Genomic DNA, 25,608 nt, shown 5'->3' with positions numbered 1-25,608 from the left:
GGACACACACACTTCAGTGGTCACAGCACCTGCGCTCCCAGAGGCCATGGTACCTGGTTTGTGTTCTGTCCCTGATGAAGCACAGACAAGTTCTTCAAAGCCTTCTCAGCAAGAGAGAGACCCCCAGGCCTTGGAATCAGTGAGGGGGCCTCCAGGGCTTCCTGCTGCGTGTTCGTGCATGTGTCCGTGGTGCACACGCATGTGCTAGTGTGAGGAGGAGCGCCTACCATGACGGGTGCTGTGCTCGGGTGCTCGCTGAGCCAGGTTCCGCAGTGCCTTGGCCGACAGCTCCCTGATAGCCCTGGGGGGCGGGGCAGAGAACACTGTTAGTCCTTCATTTCGAGGATTCTGGCTTTATTCAATTATAGAGAGGACAGTGCACCGGAGCTGTCAAATGCCCACTTAGTCAAACACTATGAAAACAAACACAAACTAACAAGCAAGTAAGAACCTCTGCTCATAACAAATGAGGGAGAGAGACTTCACCAAGAGGAGGCACTACATGCAAGTCCCCGTCAGGACACAGCTGCCATCTGCATGGCGCTGGATGGCACAGTATGTCTCCAACCTCCTGCACCCCAAGGGATGCAGAGGACGCAAGTACTGGAGAGCCTGTGAAACCACCACTGGGAAGATCGAGGGCTAAGCTAATAAACAGGAGGCATACATCACATCAGTGCAAACACTTCCAGTCAACGCACATTTGTTACATTCTCAACACACAGAACAGAAGGACGACCCCAGGACGGGCTAATGAAGCGGAGTTCCCTCCGGAACCTGCCAGGGGCCAGACAGGTCTGATCAAACCTTGAGGGCGACTTGTGAAGCTGACACCCTCCCCCACGCCCCCCCAGCCCCGTCCCAGCACTAAAAGTCAGGAGGGCACTGCCAAGAGCTCTAGACAGAACAGGAAGTAGTCATTTCCTTAAAATAATAATTAGGAGGACTACAGAACAAGACAGAACATGATAACGATATTAAAGAAGAAACATGCAAAAGGGGGCATCTGCATTTTGATCATTATACGTTCCAAGTACACAAGCACCAGAGAGAAGCACTTGGAGGATGAAAGTGGATGCTGGGGCAGGAGATCCTTCCCCTCCTGTGTATGACCGGGCCTCTCGATGCCCCCAGACCAGCTTAGGGGTCTGCTTCCAACAGAAAACAGCCAGCTCTTCAAGGCAGGGAGGTCTCATGTGCTAAGAGCCCATTCAGGAAGCCACTTCTGAAGGCTCAGTGATCAGGTCTCAGAGCAGATAAAGCCCCACAGTTGCCAAGGAGGCAGCTATTCTAACAGGCTTAGTTACACTTATCCTCTAATTAGTGCACTTTGAGGATAAGCTTTCTGTATTTAAAAATATTATATTTACCATCTAAATGACAGACCTCAAACTATAAAACTCTTAGAAGAAAACACAGGGGAAAAGCTTCATGACCTTAGATTTGGCAATGTTTTCTTGGATGTAACACCAAAAGCACAGGCAAAAGTAAAACTATATACACTGATAACAGGTAAACTGGACTACGTTAAAATTTAAACGTCTGCACATCGAAGGATACAAGCAACAGAGTGCAAAGGCAACCTACAGAATGGGAGGAAATATCTGCAAATCATGTATCTGGTAAGGGACTAACATCCAGAATATATAAAGAACTCTTACAACCCAACAACAGCAACGAAAACCAAGTAACTGCATTTCAAAATGGGCAAAGGACTTGAATTATTTCTCCAAATATGATATACAAATAGCCAACAAGCATATGAAAAGATGCTCAACGTCACTAATCATTAGGGAAATGCAAATCAAAACCACAGTGAAATACCATCTCACACCCCACATCCATTAAGATCGACACTATTTAAAAAGAAAAAGAAAGAAAGAAAATAACAAGTACTGGTGAGGATTTGCAGAAATTGGAATCCTTGTGCATTGCTGGTGGGAATGTTAAATGGTACAGCCATTATGAAAAACAGTATGGCTTTTGAGATTAAAAATAGAATTACTATTTAAGCTTACAATCCCACTTCTGGGTATATACCCAAAAAACTGAAAGCAGGGTCTCGAAGAGATATTCATACACCCATATTCACAGCAGCATTACTCACAACAGCTAAAATGTGGAAGCAACCCAAGTATCCATGGACAGATGAATGGATAAAGAAGATGCGGCATGTATATACAATCGAATATTGTGCAGCCTTAAAAAGGAAGGAAATTCTGACACATGCTACAACACAGATGAACCTTGGAGGACAGTATGTTGAGTGGAATCAGCCAGTCACAGAAGGACAAATCCTGTAGGATTCCATATGAGATTCCTAGAGGAGTTACATTCAGAGACAGACAGGAGAATGGGGGCTGCCAAGGGGAGGGAGAGTCGATGATTAACCGGGACAGAGTTTCAGTTTTGCAAGATGAAAAAGTTGGTTGTACAGAAAGGGGAATGTACTTAGCTGAACTCTACACTAAAAATGATTAAGATAAATATTACATGTATTTTACCACAGTCAAAAAATTTTTAATTATGTTTATTTTGATACATAAATTATTTGGGGTGAGTATGTCTAAGTATCAGAAAACTTTTTTTAATTCTATTGAATTATAGTTGATTTACAATGTGTTAATTTCTGTGCAGCAGAGTGACTCAGTTATATATATATATTCTTTTCCACATTCTTTCCCATTATGGTTTATCACAGGATATTAAATATAGTTCCCTGTGCTATACTGTAGGAGCTAGTTGTTTATCAGAAAATGTTTAAAAAGAAACCCAAAACAACGGATAATACTTCTCAAAAGTGTATACTATTAAAAGTATAATAGAATACCTATACTAGTGAAGGTATAAATACACCACTAAAGAATGTCTGTAAAGAATTCTCTAAGGCTCCCCATTTTCTACAAGCCATGTATTCACAGGAAATTGAAGAGACCCTATTTATGAACTTTTAGCTGATATCTCCTCATGGATGTAATCCAGGCCAAAAACAGAGAAAGGCAGAAATATCTCCATCTCTGAAGAATCATAAGAAAATTAGGTCATAATCATGCTCTGTGAATCCCAACATTTGAGAAAATGTGAGCAGGTGTTATCGTAAGGACCTTCAAATCTGACTGCAATTTCCCCTCCATTCTGTGATTCATACATCCTGGAAACTTCAGGTTTTTAGAGCTTATACTAAACAGAGTATTTCCACAAAGAATATTTTAAATAAAATTAACAACAACAAAAAAAGAAAAAATAGAAACCAAATAGCAAAATGACAGGTATAAATTGATAACCACTTCAGATGTGAAAGGACTGAAGCCCTCAAACAAAAGGCAGACGCTGTCAGGCTGGATGTAAAGGCGGGACCATCTGCCATCCCCCTGACACACAGACAAGGGTGCAGGACAATAGTGGCTGTGAGAGGCCTCTTTTTGTAAGGCCCCAGCTTCGAATGGTTTTCACATTTTTAAAGGGTTTAAAAAGAAAAAAACAGGGGACTTCCCTGGTGGTCCAGTGGTAAAGAATTCACCTTGCAATGCAGGGGACATGGGTTCGATCCCTGGTGAGGGAACTAAGATCCCACATGCCAGCGGGGCAACTAAGCCCATGCGCCACAACTACTGAGCTTGCGCACCTCAACTAGAGAGCTTGCGTGCCGCAGACTACAGAGCACTCGCCCTGGAACCCGCCACAGCAACAGAGGCCGTGTGCCCTGGAGCCCGTGCATCACAATTAGAGAAGAGAAAACCTGCATACCACAACTAGAGAGAAGCCTGTGCACCAGAACAAAGAGCCCGCGCCCCCCAACGAAAGATCCCACATGCCTCAGCAAAGATCCTGCGTGCCACAACTAAGACCCGACACAGACAAAAATAAATTAAATAAATAAATAATAAATCTTAGAAAAGAAAAAAACAATAAAATACATGGGACACTGACCTAAAATGTTTACTCTCTGGCCCTTTAAAGAAAAAGCTTGCCAACCCTTCAGCCATAATAATATCAAATTACACTTTAAGACAAGAAATCTAACGTGAAACAAAAAGGGACATTTCATAACAATAAACGGTTAATACATCTGGAAGATACAAAAGTTAGAAATGTAATTGCACCTAACCAGAGAGTCCCACCCAAAATATGTGAAAGAAATCTGACAGAAATGAAAGAAGAAATAAACATTTCAACAACAGCTGGAGATTTCAATAGCTCAAAAGTTTAGTCTAACACCATGGATGACACAGTTGCAATTTTGGTTTTAAATGTCCTATTGACTGCAACAAACACCCACTGTAAGCTGGGGTTCCGGACGCAGAACCTGAAGAAGCTACTTGGCGTTTGTGTCCCTCAGACCACGGCCTGAGCACCGGCAGCCACACCGAGCCTCCCAAGAGAAAATAAGCTGTCTTCCCTGAGGTGCTGACAGAAGCACTGATACCCGCTCTGGGTTATACACTGGCCCTCCCCTTTGAAGGGACACGTTTAACTGCTGGAAATGCTAAGACACCTTGAAGCTGCTTCGTAATCACGAAAAAGCTACAGGCCTGCCTGGCTCCAGGAAGGATGGAGAAGACGGCTAAGCGGCCACATGGATCGGACTCGAGCTGGGATGCCCTGGCCGCAGAGCAGATGAGGCAGATCCCACAGCCTAAGGTCCTCGCCCTCAGGAGGCTACCCGCCCTCCATGACACGGCAAAGTTTCCACACCCAGCAGACTTCACTGAGGTCTCCAGAAGTAAAACTGGAGATAGACCATTAACCAACACATCAGGCATGAAGACTGGAACTTACGTTACTTCTCAGGAGTTACTTTAAAATATGAAATCTACCTAGATGGGAGGGCAGTTTGAGGAGAATGCATACATGTTTATGCATGGCTGAGTCGCTCTGCTGTGCACCTGAACTATCACACTGTTAATCAGCTATACTCCAATATAAAATAAAAAGTTTAAATGGAAAAATATATGTATATATGTATATAAACTGAAAAAAAAAAGAAATCTACAATTAGACAATATACTCAAGGCTTACGAGCTCAATTTAATCTCTCCTTTGGGAAAAAATAAGAATTCTTATTTGACAGATAAGCTAATTAGGCAAACACAAAAACACAAAACCTACCCATCCCAATGGTTTATCTTCATGGTAACCAGGTGGTCTATCATTGGTTGTGTGTATTCAGGAAAGCCGGCAATAAACGTGCTGGAAAAAAACAATATTCAGAGGTGATGAGAATGTGGAGGAACAGGAACTCACACACGGCTTACGAGAACGTAAAACGGTACGACCGCTTTCAAAACCAGTTCGGCAGTTTCTTATAAATAGACAGAAATCCCCTTATAAGCATGTATCCAAAAGAAATGAAGATATATACATCCACAAAAAGACTTCTAAACAAATGCTTAAGCAGCTTCATTCATCGGAGCCCAAAACACAAAACAACCTAAATGTCTATAACAGATGGACTAACAGATAAACTGCGGAACAGCCACAGACTCAAGACAGCTCAGCAACAAAGAGGAACAAGCTACCGACACACACAACAAGCATGACTCTCAGAAACCACTGCGCTGACAGAAAGGAGCCAGGCACAGGGGTCCATCCTTTCTGACTCCACTCGTGTGACATTCTACAAAAGGCATCAGCGAGCTACGGGCGGCTCCCGGAGCCGAGGTGCTGAGCCCTCCATATCTCAGTGACGGCGCTGGTCACCCAGGTGTGCGTGCTGCCAGCACTCGCTGAACTGTACGCTTCATACGAGGACAGCAGATGGAGCATAATTATGCCTTAAAAGTAAGAGTTACATCTCCTGAAAATACCACAGGAGAATTAAAAAAAAAAATCTCCAAGTGGGACAGGCCTTTCTAATTAAGACTCAAAACCCAGAAGCCGAAAAAGAAGAGACCGGTACATTCAAACACTCAACCAAAAGAGAAAAATGCTATCAGGAAAAACACACCATAAACAAAATCAAAAATATCTGCAACTGCTATCACAGACAAGAGCCTTCTGTATAATGGAGTTCTTCCAAAACAATAAGAAAATGCCATCACCTAGTAGAAAAATCATTAAAGTTTACAGAAAAGAAAGAAGATGCAGCTCAAACATTCAGCCCCATTCACTGGGAAATGGAAAGGAAACTTTTGTCCATCTGTCAAACTGCCAAAGCCAGAGGGGTTGACAGCTGCTGCTGGAAGGCTCTAGAAGCGTACAGAGACACTGCTGGGGACAGCGTCTTGGCACAGCCTCTAGAGACAGCAAGTGGCACTGCCCAGGAAATTGAAAATGTAATGCCCTTTGGTTTAGCAATCCCACTTCTGTTAATTCACTCAGATATAAGCACACAGGTGAGAAGTGCTATATACAAGAATATTCACTTCACATCGTTTATAACAGCAAAAGACTGGACAGAAGCCAATGGCCAGGAAGGGAGATCTACAGGTCACACTCCATGTCCAGATATGGAAGGCTCTCCAAGACGCAGGACGTCACAGGCAGCGTACGGTGTGTGCGTTCTGCTGTATTGTAACAGGACACACAGAGCTGCCTCCTTACTGCTAAGAGCTCATCCTTATTACCGCAGGCAGACCTCGTTTTACTGCGCTTCACAGATGCTGCATATTTTACAAATTGATGATTTGTGGCAACACTGCATCGAGCATGTCCGCACCATTTTCCAGCAGCATTTGCTCGCTTTGTGTCTGTGTCACATTCTGGTAATTTCTGCAACATTTCAAACTTTTTCGATATTACTATTGTATGTGTTATGGTGATATGTGAACAGTGATCTCTCATGTTACTACTGTGACTCGCTGAAGGCTCAGATGATGGTTAGCACTGCTGAGCAATAAAGCATTTTTAAATTAAGGCATGTACATTGTTTTTTTAGACATGATGCTATTGCACACCTAACAGACTAAGGTACAGTGTTAAGCTAACTCTCATACGCACTGGGAAACCAAAAAATTCGTGCAACTCACTTTAACGTGATACTCGCTTTATTACGGTGGTCTGGCCCCGAACCCACAATATCCCCAAGGTGTGCCTGTACTTGACCGAGCCTCTGAAGATGAGCACTTCAGGGGTTCCAACCTTGTGCACTGTGTGCCACCGCTCAGCGTGGACAGAAGGAAGTCGACACACCCACAGGCATGATATGAACCAAATCTCTCTAGAAGACACAAAGAACTGGGGCCAACAGGGAGCCCCAGGGTAGAACCAGGTGCCTGGAAGGAGAGGTGAGACACACTGGTTTTCCCTAAATACCCCCTGCACCTTCTGAATTTTATACCATGAACATGTATCACTTATTCCAAAATATGCACTTTTATACTTCATGCCTCTAAGACACCCAATTGCTTACAAATATTGTCTGAACCTGCCACACCATCCACATAACCCCACCACGGACCTGACCACCACCCACGTGTTACACAGAGGCTGAGAGACAGAGCGGATGGCACAGAAGGCCAAGAAGGGAAAATCACGATTTTACTCAAATCCTGTGTGGGCACACTGCACGTGCACAGCATGAACAGGGGCGCTGGGTGGGCATGCGTGTGCTACAAGGTGTGAGGTCTGGGAGAGTTGAGTCGGGGGAAATCTTTGCTCTGGGCGTGACAGGAAGAAAAACAGAGGCTTCACCAGCAGCGAGGTGGATTGAGAGCCCCCCTAAAGATGATGAAACCGCTTGAGAGAGAGTCAGAAGAAGAAAACAGAAAAGTGAGGACAGCAGAGAAGCTGTTGAAGCTGTCAGAAATGGAGGCAAGACACAATTCCTGGCCCCACATAACCTACAGGCCCCTGGCCCATCCAACAGATAGACCCACCCCAGGCCAGCATCCTGAACCTCCAAAGCTTCCAGAGACGCAGGCAGAGAAAACAGTGGCCTCAAAGAAAAAACACTAAACAGAGGTCGGCCACCTGAGTTCTAGTCCAAGCTTTGGCACCAACTAGCGGCTGACCTTGGAGAAGACGCACAGCTGGCACTGCCAGCCCAGGCAGCGCTCAGCACTTACTGAGCACTCAGTCTGCACAGCGGCCAAGTGCAAACCAAGAGGGGCGTCCACCACAGGGCGGAGGACTGGGGGAGCTGAGTCAAGGAGGATACATGGCCTGCTGGGGGCCGGGGGGCAGGGTGGTGGTGTGACATAGAGAAAGCGCTCCGTTCTGCACTCAGACAAGTGACGGGGGTGGGGTCGTGGAGGCTCTGCAAGTGTACAGGACAGTGAGAGCTGGGCTACGGTGACAGCTGACCGGACAAGCAGAATGAACATCTGAGGGCTGTTAGGGATGCAAGAGTGACAGAACTAGGTCACCAACCGGACATGGGGAATGAGAGAAGGAGAAGCAAAACTGAGTTGATGATGTGGATGGCATGCTGTTCACCGAGTTAGGAAATAAGAGAGAAAGTTCACTCTGAAGTTTCCTTAGTTTGAAGAACTCATGGGACAGGAACGTGCAAAATGACTGGAAAGCAAACTACTAGAAAGCAAAATGTGACAAAATGCTTCTCTAGAAGGATGCAGTGTTGTGGTGCCAGCAATCTGTTAAGGAAATTTACAACTGCAAGAAGACAAACCAATAAAAATTGCTCACGACTGCTCGTCAAGTCACAGCAGAAAACAGCTGGGCAAACAGAAGAACCACCCATATGCACACATCCAAAGCCAAGGGGCCCGGACGACCACCAGCTGGCGAGAGGAAGACAAGCTGCAGTCCACGCGGTGGACCACTACTGAGCAGCATGGATGAACAATGACGTACAGTGACAGGAGCCCGCATGCCACGGGACTGTCCTGCAAGTTCTAGAAAAAGTCAACTCCAGTGACAGAAGGCAGCTCAGAGGCTGTCAGGGCCAGGGCATGAGGGAACTTTCTGGAGTGACAGAAACATTCCCTGTGTTGACTGCAGCAGTGGTTACACATCTGCCAAAACCCACAGTTTAAATTAGTGAATTTTACTGTATGTAAATCATATGTCATGAAATAGGAGAACAAAAATAAAAAAATAAAATAAAAAAATAAAACAAAAATTAAAAAAAAAACCCTTTGTTTTGTCTTAGGAATACACAGGATGCTGAAAGAACAAGCCACGGACCAGGAGAAAACATCTGCAGATCATGGACCTGAGAAAGGATTTGTATCCAGAGCGTAGGAAGAATTCTCAAAGTCTCAGTAAGAAGAAAACAACCAACCCAATAGATAAACAGGCAAAAGATTTGTCCAATAAGCCCGTGAAAAGATGCTCAACGTCATTAGTTGTTAGGAAAACACAAATTAATGAGCTCCTCCTGCACATCCATCAGAATGGCTACGATTAAAAACAATGACCACACCAAGGGCTAGCAAGGACAGGGTAAAATGATGCAGCCACTCTGGAAAGCCACCTGGCAGTTCCTTGAAACAATCAGGATCCAGCCACTTCACTCCCAGGTGTTTAACCAGATAAAGGAAAGCACCTGCCCAGAGACAGATGTGCACACGAAGGTGATCAAAGCCCTAACCTGGAAACCTCTAGATGTCCCTCACAGGGGAAAACGTGGTTCATCACACGAGGGAACTAGGAACGCGTGGGCACTCATGCAGGGAGGACACATCCGAGAGAGCAGGCAGAGCGCAGGCGACCAGAACAGCACCCAGAGCCCACACCACACGACTCCATTCACCCAACGACCCAGAATGACAGGAACAGACCGGTGCCTGGAGAAGGGGTGCCCAGAAATCCTGTGGAGACAGGTCTCTATCTGCATTGTGGTGACAAAGCTCTGTGCCCGTCAACACTGATAAGAACCTACACATTAAATACGTTCAATTTCCTGTGTGTCACCAGCACCGTGACAAAGCTCTGAGGCAAAAGTAGAGGTAAGACGATGCTGGTCCCCCCCACCTGATGGTCTTCATCCACATGTTTCAATTCCCATCCGTGTGTCGCACACTCCCGTCTCCAGGAGAATCATCCGCACATCGGCCCATGCGTCCACTCAGATGTGCTGTGAGCCCCGCGTGTTCAGTGAATCTGAGCTCCGGACCTTCCTCAAAACCCACAGGCGTTTTCTCCCTCATGGTGCACCCCAACACCTCCACTCTCCTGACCACACCCACTCTCGCCAGAGGACCCAACCCTGTGCCCTAGCTGTCCCCTGACCATGTCTCGCACCTTGTGAGGGGCCCTGACCACCCTCTGATCATCCCCTACCTTGTAAGGGGGCCCTGTCTCCTCGCTTCCAGTTACCAAAATGCAGTCACAGTGGTATATTCAAAATGCAGATCTGACCGTCAAACCTGGTTCCCTGACCTCAGGACAACCCAAGGCCCCACTCTGGCTCAGAAGCCCCACCACCCCGGGCTGACTCTGGACCCTTCCCTGCAGGGCTGTCCCCTACCCCACACCAGGCTCCCTGGGCACAGTTTCCTCTGCCACGTGCCCCCCTCCCCTTTGCCCTGCCGTCCAGGCTGACAGCAGGACCCTGGGTGTCGGCCCTGCCTTGGGGCAAGGGAAGAGCTCGCCCAAGCGCCCTGTGGTAATGGGGTACAGCCACAGACCCTGTTCCCCATGACTGCTGGACCCCTCCTCACAGACTGCCTCTCATCCACAGAAGTGTGCAGAACCCTCTGTGGAAGACAGACCCTGAGCCAGCCCATCTATGAAACGCAGACCAGCTCAGAGACCTCAGCCATAAGAAAAGCATGCCAAGGCCAAAAACTACGAGTTCTTTTACCCATGAAACTCAGGCAAAGGTAAGAGATTCCCCATGTAAAATATATGTTCAAATATTAACAATCAAAGGAAACAGAATTAAAATAGGAAAGAACTGATAAGGCACAGAAGACCATTAAATGTTGAGGAAAGGTCGAAAGGATGCTAAAAATACAGTGTGCTTGGTCAAAGATTGTTTCTGGGAAGGAGGCCAAATGCCACATTAAAAAAAACAAACAAAAAAATCTGTCCATGCTGGTTATGGAGAAATGTAGTTTCTGCATGGTCTGCACAGCAGGGGTATTAGGGAATCTACCCATAAGACCCATACTAGTTAACAATTTTAAAAAGCACTGGCGTGTTTCCTCTCCCAATTTAAGGCAAATAAGTCACTTCATAAAATCATGCCCGTCTTGTATTAGTGTTGCAATGAGTTAACTAAGACATGTGGACTCACTGTCCCACTACTTACTTACTTAAATTAAGTTTTGATGTGATTTCTGCAAACCACAGTTAGGGATGTTAAATATTTATTCCTTGACCTGATTTCTCAAATACCTCTTTCTTACTCATCTCATAAACAGGCTAGAGATAACTTCAACTTGGGAAACACTACTTTATTGAAACAGAAAAAGAAGGACAGTCACTACCAATCTAAGAATTCATTCTGAGAAACTCCCCAGTGGAGCAGCGGCCATATAGAAAGCAATGCCCAGTTTTGGCTTGTGGCTATTCTCTGTAAAAGACCAAGCTCTCAACGAAACAGGCTGGTTTAAGAGAAAAATAATCACCCAGCACTGTTCTTGAAACTCTTAATACCTCTTTAAGAAATGAGCACCCTTCTCAGGACCAGACCCTGCACTCCCCTTCTCCAGTCCACCCCTGACCTGCTACTGTCCCTTTGGATTCATTTGCATTTTGCAAAGTTTTATGTAAACAGAATCATACACTATGCACTCTGTCCAATCAATCTGAAACAAAAGTTTCAGAAGTTTTCAATTCCTTTTTTAACTTTCCACACATAAATTTACCCTTAGTGGACCTTCCAGGCTGAAGAAACCAAATGGTGGAAACCGATCTGTGACTCAAAGAAATCATTATATTTTATGATGAGTATTAAAACTTACCTTATAACCAGGAAACAGTTAGATCTGTTACCAACAGTAAAGTAGTCAGCTGTGGTCAAAATATCAATCCCATGAGGGAAAGTGCCCTAATGAAAAAATAAAGTGGAAAAAAAAGAGACAAGAATTATTTTATTGAGTAAAGGCATTTTCAAAGTTTGATAATCAAATCCACATATGTTACTTTTATGAACAAAGAAGCATGATATAAACAAAGCTACAACTACACACCACTTAACCGAACTCAACCAAGGACTTCCAAGTCAGGTCACTTTACTAACTGCCTCTCCAAGGCTGGACACTGTGCTAAAATTATTTGAACCACTTAAAAATTTTTTTCCTAACAATTCAAGCATTTCAACTTTAAAATGTTGTAAGAGACCTTTCTTTAAACCACACACCATAAAAAGACATCAGGTTTCGGCAGAATTAAAGCTTCCGATTTCATTCAACCCGTGCCCCGGCCGCCAGAAGGACCCCAGCGTCCCCTCAGAAGGGCCGGCGCCAGCCTGGGCTATGAATCCTGGACAAGAGCCCACCCCCCACGGCTGGCAGGAGAATGAACAAGACAACGACTGGGAGGCCCCACGTGGGGGCCTGACAGCCAACACCCAGGACCAGACTCTGAAACAGGGGGTTGGGGAGTTGGGGACAGCCCCCCTTAACACACCCAGGGACACACTCCCAGCCTAGGTCCAGGCCCCACCCCGAAGTCTGCAAGTTATTATTGATACCACTCTCTGGTAACAATACTTGAAAATCTGAAAACAAGACAAATAGGTTTTTTTTGGGGGGCTGCGTTGGGTCTTCGTTGCTGTGTGTGGGCTTTCTCTAGCTGCGGCGAGCAGGGGCTACTCTTCATTGCGGTGCATGGGTTTCTCATTGTGGTGGCTTCTCTTGTTGCGGATCATGGTCCCTAGAGTGTGTAGGCTCAATAGTTGTGGCGCGTGGGCTACAGGGCACATGGGCTTCAGTAGTTGTGGCTCGCGGGCTGTAGAGCACAGGCTCAGTAGTTGTGGCGCATGGATTTAGCTGCTCCACAGCATGTGGGATCTTCCCAGACCAGGACTCGAACCCTTGTTCCCTGCATTGGCAGGCGGATTGTTAACCTCTGCACCACCAGGGAAGTCCCCAAATAGTTTTCTAAAAGGACATAAATGACAAACTTTCGACCAAGGAGTGAATGCCTTGCTGTCACCAACCATAGGAGGGTGTGGTGAGGCCTGGGTCCCCAGAGCCCTTCCCCACTCTGAGCAAGCCGTAGACTATGGACCCACTGACTGCTAACCTCCCACACTGTCTCGAGGGAGCCCTGCATATGAAGAACTTGGGATCTGACTCCAAATTGTCAACAGACCCCAGCATGTCCGTCACGGACACAATGTCAGAATCAGAGGTTTGGTTCCCAAGCGAACCTAAAAGCCTATCAGTCTCCCGACACAGCTCAGTGCAGGGGATGGCCCCCACCACCCAAGAGGCAACCGCACGCCAGGCTGACTCCTGCTGGACTCCAGTCCACCCCAGACCAGCCTGAGGCCGAGTCAGATAAAGGCCACTGTGGCTGCAGGAGGAGGTGGTGCCCTTTGCTCCACCACCCAAGCCTGCCGCCCCCTGGGCAACGTTCAGATGCCTCCTGACACCCCAAGATCTTCTTGGTCCGGCCACTGCATGCCGAAGTGTCACATCTCTGTCCAGACAGCTCATCCCTGCAAGGAGGGACAGAACGGACAGAGGAGGCTGTGTTCCAGCAAATCCCTCCCAAGGTTTCTCTGGGAGCCGGGAGTGGAGGCTCAGGACCCCTCGCTCAGGCCTGAGTCCCCGGTAGGCAGAGGTGAGCCTGGACGGAGAGATGGGCGCCCCCACCAAATTCCTCCTGCAAATTCCCCCGTCGCTGAAGGTGGCCAAAGACAGGGTCTGTGCTCGCACCCAGGAGCCCGGAGGACATCCCACCCCAGGACCGTGGACAAACACGCCCCCTGCTGCCCCTCACTTGCGCTCCATGCCCTCAGCAAGTCCATCACACATGGCCTCGCCCCATGTCTGGGGATACATGTGCCCTCTCCACACTCCCCTCCCACGCTCCCATTTCCTTTGGCAGGTTCACATCCTTCTCCTCCTCGTTCCTGTCAAGCTGCAGAAGGATGTCACTGAGTGCAGGCCCACAGTACGCACCTCTTAAACATCGGCATGGCTTCCCCTGGACTGCGCAGGTCGGTTTTACCATAAACACCAGTGCACGGGGAGACAAGAAGGGTAAGGGCACAAGGACCCTAGCTGCTCACCTTCATTCCCTGATGGACCCCCCAACCTGAGTGGCCCCCATGCTCCGACTGCGCAGGGAGCAGTACTGCCCAGCTCCTGACCGCCCTGGTGTCTTCTGGAACCTGGGGCTCTGCCGACAGGGGTGCCGTGGGGGCTGGAGGTGGGAGGGAGACACCTCTTCTCCTGGGTACTTTCAGGGTACCCAGTCTCCCCTGGCTCAGCCTCCAGCAGTTCCCTTCTTGATCACAGCCCCGCCCTCCTCTGCAGGCCCAGATCTTGGCCTGCGGGCCCCTCGACAACCCCACATTTCTCCCTGTCAGCCTCCCTCGTCCTGCAGGCAGCACTTGCTGCCCTGACACAGCGAAGCCTGTCGCCACCCGAGGTTGGCATCTCTGTCTAGTGACCAGCTTTCTTCTAAGTTTTCAGGGCTCCAGGTTTTCAGGACTAAGGGACACCCAAGGATACTGGGTCTCAGTCACCCCCCAGCCACGGAAGAAAGGCTGTGACCTTACTGGGCTCCTTCCACAGACAAGCACACCCGCAGAATGAGGCAGCACCCCAACAATTTCAAGGTAGCACGAATTCAAGTTCAAGATGAGTGATTTGGTTCCCTCTGTCTTTGGCAATGACTGTGGAATCCGAGACTTCGTTTGGACCCATCTTGGCATCAGTTTAGCCTTAACGTTGCATTCAGAACTGGACACCTCATCTCAAGGCCCCGGCCCCTCCCACACACACGCTCACAGCTCACAGCACAGGCTGCAGAACCTCCAGCTAAGCCTCCCTCCTCTCCGCCCCTTGGCTGCTCTGTCACCTTTGATGGAAGGTCAGCACGTCGGCCGCCCTCCACAGACCTGGTCCAGCCTGAAGCCCCGCTGGCTCCTCTCTCTGCTCCACCCTGAGTGCTGGGGGACCCCTTGCCAACACCCAGGCCATGTGGACGGAGCGCCTCACCCAGCAGCCCACACTTCCGGGAGAACTTCCCACCGTGCCCCAAACGACACCTCTGTGGAAGCCACAGCTGCAGCATCACCCCCTCTCCCTGGCCTTTGGCGGCCCAGGAAGGGCGAGTGGACCCAGCACTGGGAACGCAGGCCCCGGTTCAACAGCAAGGCCAGCCCCGCTGTGGGAACCCTGACAGACTCGAGGGCATCCAAGGGGACAGTCCCTGCATGCACGCTTTCTCGCAGACGTCCAGGCAGGAGTCTTGGAATCCCGTGTTTGTCCAAGCCTTCCCTCTTGGGCACGCCCACCTCTCCCGTCCTCCCACCTGCTGAGCAGCCACTCTGCGTGGGCTCCCCTTGGTCCTGCAGCCTGACCTCTGCCCCTCAAGGCCCGTCACCGCTTGTCCCCAGTATCACCTGCTGATCCCCAGGCCCACAATGCACTCACCTCCAGCCCAGACCTCTCTCCTGGGCTCCCCTGGCCATGGGAAACTGACCCTTGAGATGGCTAATTTGCTGCCAGACTGGCCACGTGTCCCAGGGTGGTCATCGTCACACACAGTATGAATGACTTGGGGATAAAGGCCACACCTCCCAGCCCAGGCCGACCGCAATAAGAGGTTCAGGGCCGGGGGCACGATGTCAAGTCAGGAGGGGCCATGGGGCGGCTGGCAGGCAGAAGCTGGCTCCTTCCACACGTGGGACAGGCAGGGGTCACGTCTCTGCCCCTGCCCTGCCAGGCTCCTCTGCCCACACCCCTCCAGCGCCCACGGGCAACTGCTGACATCAGAAGGCCCCCGGCAATGCACAAGGCACTGATTTCTGACGTGTGTGAAAATTACTTACACATTCAAGTTTCCTGTAAAACAACAACTAATTGTTTAAAACTTGTGTCAACACTCACCTGAGTCACATTATGAGTGAATCTGCGACCAGAAGTCACAGTGTGAAGTACTAGCTTATTCTAGGTGAATTCTTTACCCACGTTTGTAGCTTTACTATTTCTACTTCTACATCTACAGGAAGTTTTAGGAATGAAGATTTTTGAAAATAGCCATACCTGTCTTCCCACGTTCTCCTGGAAAGCAGCCTAGGAAGAGAAGCACAAACACAGCAGTGAGTTAGGTGTGCACTCGCTGGACATGAGTGATGGACGCACAGCAAATCCAGTGCAGGACCAATGAGCCATGACTGTTTTTTAAATAAAGATCCTCAGTGCTGGCCACTCAGAGCCTCAAGGGTGGTTTATCTTTCTGATTTTACATCCTGGTGTGCTTTAAAACCATGATTTAAGAATTTTATAAAATCAGCTTAGCGGCCCAATGCTGAGCTTCACACCAAAGCCTAATTCAAGGTCTTAGATACAAAAATAAGAATAGAGTCATGGGCTTCCCTGGTGGCGCGGTGGTTGAGAGTCCGCCTGACGATGCAGGGGACACGGGTTCGTGCCCCGGTCCGGGAAGATCCCACATGCCGTGGAGTGGCTGGGCCCGTGAGCCATGGCCACTGGGCCTGCGCGTCCGGAGCCTGTGCTGCACAACGGGAGAGGCCACGGCAGTGAGAGGCCCGCATACCGCAAAAAAAAAAAAGAAAAAAAAAAAGAATAGAGTCATATCTGTTTGGTTAACTAAAAGCCCAAAACACAAATCATTTTCCTGGGGATGTGTGAGGACAGCTCACAGGACAGTGACCCTGAGTGCCGGGTCTCCCCATGCTGCCTTCCCCAGGACCTGCCACGGACATGCTCCACGTCCTGCTCACAGGCCCAGAGCTGGGCTATTCACAAGGTCAAAACATTACCTTAGAATGAGGCATCCTTAGGTGGACCTTCTTGCCACCAGCTAGTAAACGCCCAAGGCGTGCAGCTGCGCACAATGCAACCTCATCGCCACGCGCCATCCACCAGAGAGACAGGTCAGAGGGCAGAGGGCGGGTGGCTGGTGGCTTCAGGGAGCACCTGGGAGGGGTGACCCTGCCTGTAGACGCAGCCCCAATGCCTGGGGCAGGAGCTTCCTGGAAATGAGGTCGTAACCTCTAGGGCTTTCATTTCAGCTACAACTTCATCATCCCCTGCGGGGCGCTGGGAGGAGCACATGCAGTTGTGCACAAGGAATCAAGACAATGGAACACAAAGACCCCCACGTGATGTTTAAATGTGCACCCGACACCTGTGGCAGGAAACAGAGAAAACCAGAAACTTGGTCGTCTCCAAGACCTCGCACTTGGTGGCCCTGGGGAGGCACAGCTGGACTGGCACTGCCCCAAGGGCCCTCATGCAGCTTTCACACTGGGAGCAGGGAGACTCGACTTTTGCTATGTACCATTTTGCACCTTTTGCAATAAATTCATTAAAGAAAATTTTAAAGCAAAAATGAAACCAACCAAAAGGCAATGGAAAAAAGATACAATGCCAATTTACGTAACATGCAATATTTAGGAACACATTTACTATTCTGGTGACATCATTTAAAAGGTAAAAAATAATACGAGATGTACATGAAAAAGCACAAGTCCTAAGATGGTGACACAATGTTGAAAAAAAAGAAATGGGAGGAATGGCTCTACCCAGTATTAGGGTTACTAGAGAGCCATGGTAACCCAGACAAAAAGACAGACACAGATTGATGGGACAGAACAGAGAAAATCTTTAGGATCGAGAGCTAAGTAACGAATTCTCAGACTTGACACCAGAAACATGACCCATAAAAGAAAAAACTGGTAGGTTGGATCTCATCAAAATTAAAAAAACTCTTGTTCTCGTGAAAGACCTTGTGAAGAGGATGAGCAGACAACCCACAGACTGGAAGGAAGAACCTACAAACCACTCGCCCAAGAAAGAAAAGACTCCTGAACTCAACAATAAAAACAAACAACCCCGTGAGAAAAGGGGCAGAAGACTTTGCTGGGGCTCAGGGCAGGCCACCCAAGCCACATATTGATATTTTGAATTAAAGTTACTTGAGAAACGGCCAGTAGAAGAAAAATGATATTAAAAACACTCTGACTGTGAAAGCAGGAATAAATCTCCCATGTGAAGGTACCCTCCCCATTCCAGGGGGAGAGAAAGCGTCCTCATCACCAGTTAGGGAAATAAACCTTGTCACTTCTTCATGAGCCTCTTTGTTAAATCTTCACAAATAACTGTTTCTTTGTCTGAAAATGATATAGAAACAGCCTGCTTTGGTCACTTTGTGGGTCCCATTTTTATGAGACCTCCGTGTATACGAATTACCTTGTTTCTTTCTCTCCTGTTAATCTGGCTCGTGTCAATTTAATTACTAGACCAGCCAAAATCCACCAAGAAGGACTGGTGTGGGGGGAGGAATTTCCCCCTCCCCAACAACTTAAATAGACACGTCACCAAAGAGGATACAGGTAGTAAATATCACATGAAAACTTGCTCAACATCACTAGCATCGCCATCAGAGAAATGCAAGTTAAAGCCACAATGAGCTACCATCACACACCTAATCAGAGTAACTAACGCAAAAACAATGACAACACCAAATGCTGGTGAGGCCATAGAAAAACTGATCACTGACAGAATGATGGAGGGAAGGTACAATGGTGCAGCCCCTCTGGAAAACAGCAGGGCCCTTTCTTACAGAACTAACCATGCAACTACCATATGACCCCAAAATTGTATTCTTGGCATTTATCCCAGAGAAAGAGAAATTGTGTTCACACAAAAACCTGTCCATGAATGTTTACAGCAGCTTAATTCTTAATGGTCCCAAACCAGAAACAACCCAGAGACCCTACAATACATGAACAATTCAGGCAGCTGTGGCACAGCTGGCCAGGGAAGGGCAGGAAGGAGGGGCTGCCAGTATTGCCACAGCCTCGGTGGACCCTGGGAATCGTGCTGCAGGAAAGGCAGTCCCAAAGGTCACACCGTGTGAGTCCACATATATCACATCAAAAACTAATACGGGGTTTAGTACTAAACATCCAATTTGGCGTCCAAAGAAAAAGACTGGGACTCGTAGCTACACCCAGGCTTCAAGGACATCTAAGGTCAAGAGAAGTGTGGCTCCCTGGCCCCATTCCCTCCTCCTGAACCTGCCGCCAGAAGCCAGTGGCCGCTGGGGAGACACATTTGGGGGCCTGCTGGGCACTTTCTAACATGTACAACAACTAGCGTTGAACAACCACTTAATGGGACATCTTTTCACAAATTCATAAATATATTCACCGTGATTAACCGGGTGGGCCTCCAGTCTGTCACTCTCCGAGACACCCAAGTGTGACGGGAAGGCCATCCTCCCAGGGCTGCTGGTGGTGGTGAGAGCCTCCTGGCACCTGACAACCCGGAGAGGTGGTGCCCCCAGGGCACAGGACGGAGAGAGAAGACAGCTTACCACCCGCACTGAGCTCCCACCTCCTGGGCGCTGGGGAAAGAGGCCCGAGCTTGCTGGGCGGGCTCCCAAGGACAGCACAAAACGAGCACAAACAGGAGCCAAAAAGGACGAAACACGTCTTCACGAGGAAGCAGCTTTGCAGTGAGAGAAATTTCATCCCCAATAATTAGGGACTTGATCCTGACATTTTCAAATGAGCTTCGAACAAAAGCACCTTTCACTGCCTTAGCCTTGCACCACTAGGTAAGCAGGGGTCACTTAGGTGGTGTTTAATGCAAAGAATTTCTGCTGATTTTAAAGGATTTTAACTTGAAAAAAAATTATTTCTGTCGTTTTATTTCACCTCTTCCCTAGGGTAAAAAGTATCAGTGCTTTGATTTTATTATTGCTTCTCAAAATTAGCTCTTAGGTTCCAATAAACAGAAAAGAAAATATAAAAGAAAATATAAATATATATATATATTTTTTAGGCCACACTGTGCTGCTTGTGGGATCTTATGTCCCTGACCAGGGATGGAACCCCAGGCCCCCTGCAGTGGAAGCACGGAGTCCTAACCACTGGACCGCCAGGGAATTCCCCAAAAGGTAATTTTTAAGGACAGATTTAACAAACGATTCTTACTGTATTTCAATGAGTCTTACAATTACTGCCTGAGGGTAAATATCAGGGCACAAACGTGAAGACTTCTCAAAGAATCACCGGGCTTCCTACTGATGCTCAAGACAAAAGAAGAGAAACCGCAGGACACAGATGAGGTCCTGAGCTTTCCTGGGAAACTTTTCTTGAAACCAGAAAGTTTCAAGGACCCCATGTAATTCAGGGAACAGAGAGCAGGCAGGCCATCAGCAGCTGCAAGGGAGCAGGGGGCTCTGTGACCTGATGGAGCCCCTGCCTCTGAGGACGGAGGCTGCGCTTCCGTGTCACCCCACCAACCAAAAAGCGAGGCTGCAATGCTGATCCCTGGCCAGACACTCACTCGTCAAACAGACAGCAGCACCCACTGTGCACACTTGCCCACTCCTGAGCTGTGGACCCTCCAGGCCCCCTCTCCATCCCCACCTGGACGGGGGCAACCCATCCTGACCCACCCTCCACGGGCTATAGCCCACTCCTCGGCTGGGACCCAGAGGGAGTGGGAGCCACCCTCCATGGGCCCCCATCCCCTGGGCGTCCCTCCTGCTTCACAAGCCCATGACCACAGCCTCTCCGGGGAGCCGGTCACAGATCAGAGCCACCCACACCCTCAAGAAAAGGAACAGAACAGGAAAACTTACAGAGGCTGCTCTCCTGCAGTTTACATCTCGGTCAAACACGGCAGCGATCACCAGTGCGCTGTGAGAAAACGGGAAGGCGATTAATGAAAGGGAATCTGCACAGACGCCTGGGACGCTGACCCCATAGTCTCCCTCCTCCACATGCCCACAAGCCCGTCTGTGGCTCGGGGGCCTTGGCTAAAGAGACGCTCATGGGGCAGCGAGGGTGGCCAACCCCAACTTCATGAGAGCCAGCAGAAGTCACAGGGAGGGTGGCCTCGTGTACAGGCCTCACGGGGCAGGACGAGGACGGCAGGGTCGGGGCAGGATGCCAGGTACAAACAGAGAAACGCGTGGGCAGCCAGCGGGGCCCAGGAGGCCAGCAGGAGCGATGAGTCCTACATCTCCCCAGAAACTGTAGGCAAGCACAGAAAGCAGCTCTGATGGTCCTACCCCCACAAGCCAAACCACGACCGAGCTCCACAAGAAGGAAGCCCCCAGGCTCACACTGTCCACCAGCTTCACTGAAACCTCCCTTCACTACGTGATCACCCTCCACCATCGGGGACAAACCGGAAGGTACTTAAGTGCCCAGTCGGCTTTGGTAACAACAGAAAACAAAGTGGGGACAAAGTGCTGTGTCTAAGTGTGACTTGTAAATTTGCATCTCCTATCAGCCCACAGAGGAAATGTTTGAAAAAGGGTTATTCAGACACACAGAGATCACCTGAAAGGGGTGCTGCCCTCCCACCCGACAGCCATTCTGTTTGGTACTGAAGTTGTAGAACCCAACCCTACAAATCTGTCAAAACCCACAGAACTGTTCACGACAAAGACTGAATTTTCCTGAATGCAAATTAAAAAGAAACTATAGAAGTGGGGTCCTGCAACAGCAGAGGAAATGTGCCTGCGTTACACAAAGACACTACACTCGATGGACGGGGAGGAGACACGGGAACTCTCTCCTCCGGCGCGGGTGTGTTTCTCACAGGGGAGGGTTAGCAGTTCTGAAACAACTGCATGTGGATGCCGCAGAGGAGGGAGCCAGGATGAAGCAGCACTGATCACAGGAGGCCAGGGGACCCGGCGCTGGGCTGGAATCGCAGGTGTCCACGCAGTTGGCCAGGCCGGAGGTGCAAAGGATAACACTGTGGGAATGGGAGTAGAATCCAGGTCCTGGATTCTAAATACTACTCTCCACTATGAGGAACACAGACTCCTGGAGGTGGTTGACTCCAGGGCTGGGTTGAGGGAAAAAGAAAAGCCTGGGGCATCCTGTCATGCTAGAAATCGAGAAACCATTAAAAACAAAGGCGCAAGGGGGCAGGGAACACAGGGCACAGAAACCAACCTGAAATTGCTCCCAACAGCCAAAGGCAGAGCAATCTGAGCAACAAAATAACCAACGGTGCTAGAAGATAACCCATGGTCCACACTGACGTAAGTAAACAAAGGAGCAAAAGGCAGAGGAGACATGTTTTCCTACGAAAGAACCACCATCGCGAGCCTAGCGCAGTACCCGATGGGTGCTGGGTGTGAAAACTGGACAGTTACAGAGTCTCAAAGTACCCCCAAAATGTTTATTATTTATTTTTAAAAAAACAGTCACTTTACAGACCTCAACTGGCACAGTGAGTTTGGGACGCACCCCAAATGCGACACCAAGATGGCAGGCACATCACCAAAGAGCAGCTGCGGTTTAACCACTGGCCCCACACAACGCTCATTCCTCGGTCCCCTTTGTAAGAGGTCGATATTCAGGGAAGCTGGTGAAGGGCTTTTATGGGAACGTCTATTATTTTTGCAATTCTTCTTTAAGCCTGAAGTTAGTTCAAAATTTAAAGTTTTTTTGAAAAGCCACTAAATATCTGAAGATTTTTCAAGATCCAGTGTTAGTATTTGGGGTCCTTTTACTAGTTGAAGCTGAAATCAATTTCAGCAAAACTCTATTAACAGAAAGTTATTCCCCATTCCTCTCTCAACTCTTTATTATATTATAAACTACAGCCAAAATGAGATTTTTTAAAAATACTGGGCTTAACACTAAAGGAAATTCATCACCAGATTAATCGATTCCATTTCAACATCATAATTTTTTTGTTAACAAAGTCTTAGAAATCATTAAACTGATCAAGACATTTAATACTGTGATCTTTCAATAAACAAAAATCACACAACTACTGTTCTTTTTTTTTAATTGAAGTATATAGTTGATTTATAATGTTGTGTTACTTTCAGGTGTACAGTAAAGTGATTCAGTTATACATATGTGTGTGTGTGTGTGTGTGTGTGTCTCTATTCTTTTCCAGATTCTCTTCCCTTACAGGTTATTAAAAAATATTGAGTATAGTTCTCTGTGCTATACAGTAGGTTCTTGCTGTTTATTTTATATATAGTAGTGTGTATAATGCCATTTGCAGCAACATGGATGGACCTAGAGATTACCATACAAAGTAAGCTAAAAACAAATATATGATATTGCTTATATGTGCAATCTAAAAAAAATTATACTAGTGAACTTACATACAAAAGAGAAATAGACCCACAGACATATAAAACAAACTTATGGTTACCAAAGGGGAAAGGCGGGGAGGGATAAATCAGGAGTTTGGGATTAATGTATACACACTACTGTTCTTAACAAAAACATGTTTGGTGTTTTATTCTAAATGTATTCTCATCATTGATGGAAAGTTAAGTATTATATTTGCATATTAGTTTAGAGCCTTTTTTACTTTTATTTTTTATTAATATTTATTTATTTGGTTGTGCTGGGTCTTAGCTGTGGCAGGCGGGCTCCTTAGTTGTCAGGTTGCATGGCATGTGAACTCTTAGTTGCAGCATGCGTATGGAATCTAGCTCCCCAATCAGGGATCGAACCCAGGCCCCCTGCGTTGGGAGCACAGAGTCTTAACCACTGTGCCACCAGGGAAGTCCCAATAAGAGCCTTTTGAAAAACTCCATAAGATCATATGTATTCTAGGAAAAGATACTAACCAAGAATTTCTGCTTTACTTTAACATCTGACACCAGAAAAATGTTGACATATCTATAATGCCTCTGTACCAAAAGTCCACATTTTACACTGAATTCTTGAAATTTCCTGTCAATCTATTTATCCTAAATTACAATTTTTAAATTATGGAACACTGATTCATGAGGAGAGAATGGAAAAAAACGTAGAGAATAAACTTAAAATCACCTGCCATCCTAACCCTACAGGCCACCATAACCCCTGTAAGGTCACTACTAAGTTATGCATCGAACCGCTCTGACTACCAGGCCTCCCAGCTGTGGACGCTCTGGCCCTGCCTGGGGCAGGCTGGGCCCAACTTCAACCTAGCTCCTTGGTGCAGCCGAGACCACTGAGCCAAGTCCAAGTTCCACTCTGTGCCACCGCCGCGCCGTGCAGGTCAGCCTGCGGGGCCTGCTCTGTGTGGCCAAACGGAGACAGCATGGCTTCAAGTCTGTCCGCTTACGCTGTGACTGAGCCAAAACATTAATGAACTCCTGTGCCGAAGGGTCCTTCCCAGCTTTGTCGTGTGTGCTACCTCCTTCCAGCCCCTCCCCTGAACCTCAGTCGGCAGCTGCAGGGAAGGGGCTCTACCTCCTTCACTCTTCCAGCACACGCTCCCCCATAGTTACCTGGCAGTGACGGGGCCCAGGCCAAGCTCGGGCGTCCCCACCACAGGTGACGCCGCTTACGTTCTCCTGTAGACCCCTCTCTGTGTTCGGCCTGAGGTGGGTCTGTGGGCCTCCCGCGCCCCCGTGGCAAGGTCCAGCCCACTTGGCTCGGTCCCTGCGGTCACTTGCCACACAGCAATGATTCCTGGAGAGACTGTGTGTCGTGGGAGCCCGGCAGAAACCCCCCTGAATGGCACGCAGTGGTCTGCCTCTGGGCGCAAGCCTCCTGTCCCGTCACGGTGAACACACCCTGCCTGTGGTCACAGGAGCAGACCCCGAGCTCACAAGGGCCACAGGGCCAGGCCACCGACTCAGACACGCAGGGTGAGGCTCGTCCGAAGGCCAGCTTCTGAAGGGCTTGCGTTGGCTACAGCCTGAGAACCTGACCCTGGGGCACTAGAGACAGGCCCAACCGCCTCCGTCAGGTTGTTTCTGCATTCACAAGTAAATGGCTTCAAATACTGGCTGCTTTATCCATATTTTACCAAACTTCACAGAACACAGTAGGACAAATATAACAAAACCACTTAAAAAGCACAGCTCTTAGTCAAATATAGACTCAAGTTAATTCAACAAATCCACTGTGTATATATCTACGAATGCAACAAGTTTTAAATACTGTTCTGATTTGGACTCAATTTTGAAAATTACTCTCATTTCACACTTTCAGAACAAAACTGGCTTATCTAGAAATACTAGCATGTTTCAAATAAAAGTAGGTATGACAATATTGTTTAAATATCAACATGAGAGCTCCCCCAGGGCCCCCATGTCCCATGTGCTGTGAAGTTTTCCTCAGCAGGATGGGGCTGAGCATGAGTCATGTGCTTTCACTTAGAATTTCAGTGAGAGGTGCAGGGGCCAGACTGTAGCCAGCAAGGACCATACCGACCACAGCCACTGGGGCTGGAACACTCTCAGGTATCTTCACCTGTTTGCTTTCGCTGGGAGAGTTCAAGTAATACTTCACCCAGGATTTCCCAACACAGAAAGATGGTCTGTGTCAAACAGAAAGGGACTTTCTTTCTTGTCCGAGTCAGGGGAGCTGCGTGCCTGGACCTGCTCCGAGCTCCAGGCACCTGGTTTTAGCAGGTACAGCAAAAAGCAGATCTCACCCCGAACTCAACTGTTGTTAGTTTGTGTAATATTTTGTAGCAATAAAATACAAAATATACTTTTTACCTTAATTAACAGTAATCTTGTCATTTCAAAGTCAAAAACGTTTTAAATATCAGACTAATAATTTCTTACCCATCCGTGTTGTCTAAAGGTTTCAAGTCACATTGGTTTTGG

The 25,608-nt window shown here is 48.0% G+C and overlaps 1 protein-coding gene across 2 annotated transcripts in view; it reads right to left on the bottom strand.

Annotated features, from left to right (window-relative positions):
* The window catches only part of TBCD (tubulin folding cofactor D), a 173,888-nt gene that overhangs the window by 46,086 nt on the left and 102,194 nt on the right, over positions 1-25,608 (bottom strand). For both annotated transcript variants that reach the window (XM_059998740.1, XM_059998741.1), the window contains 5 exons: positions 20,653-20,710; positions 16,077-16,106; positions 11,814-11,899; positions 5,110-5,190; positions 228-301 (listed from right to left, as the gene is read on the bottom strand). In XM_059998740.1, the coding sequence (XP_059854723.1) occupies positions 228-301; positions 5,110-5,190; positions 11,814-11,899; positions 16,077-16,106; positions 20,653-20,710 (329 nt within the window). The remainder of the gene's footprint in view (positions 1-227; positions 302-5,109; positions 5,191-11,813; positions 11,900-16,076; positions 16,107-20,652; positions 20,711-25,608) is intronic.

Source organism: Delphinus delphis, chromosome 19, assembly GCF_949987515.2.
Source record: "Delphinus delphis chromosome 19, mDelDel1.2, whole genome shotgun sequence".
Taxonomy (NCBI): Eukaryota; Metazoa; Chordata; class Mammalia; order Artiodactyla; family Delphinidae; genus Delphinus; species Delphinus delphis.
The sequence above is the reverse complement of the archived record's forward strand: the minus strand, read 5'-3'. Positions and strand labels throughout refer to the sequence as shown.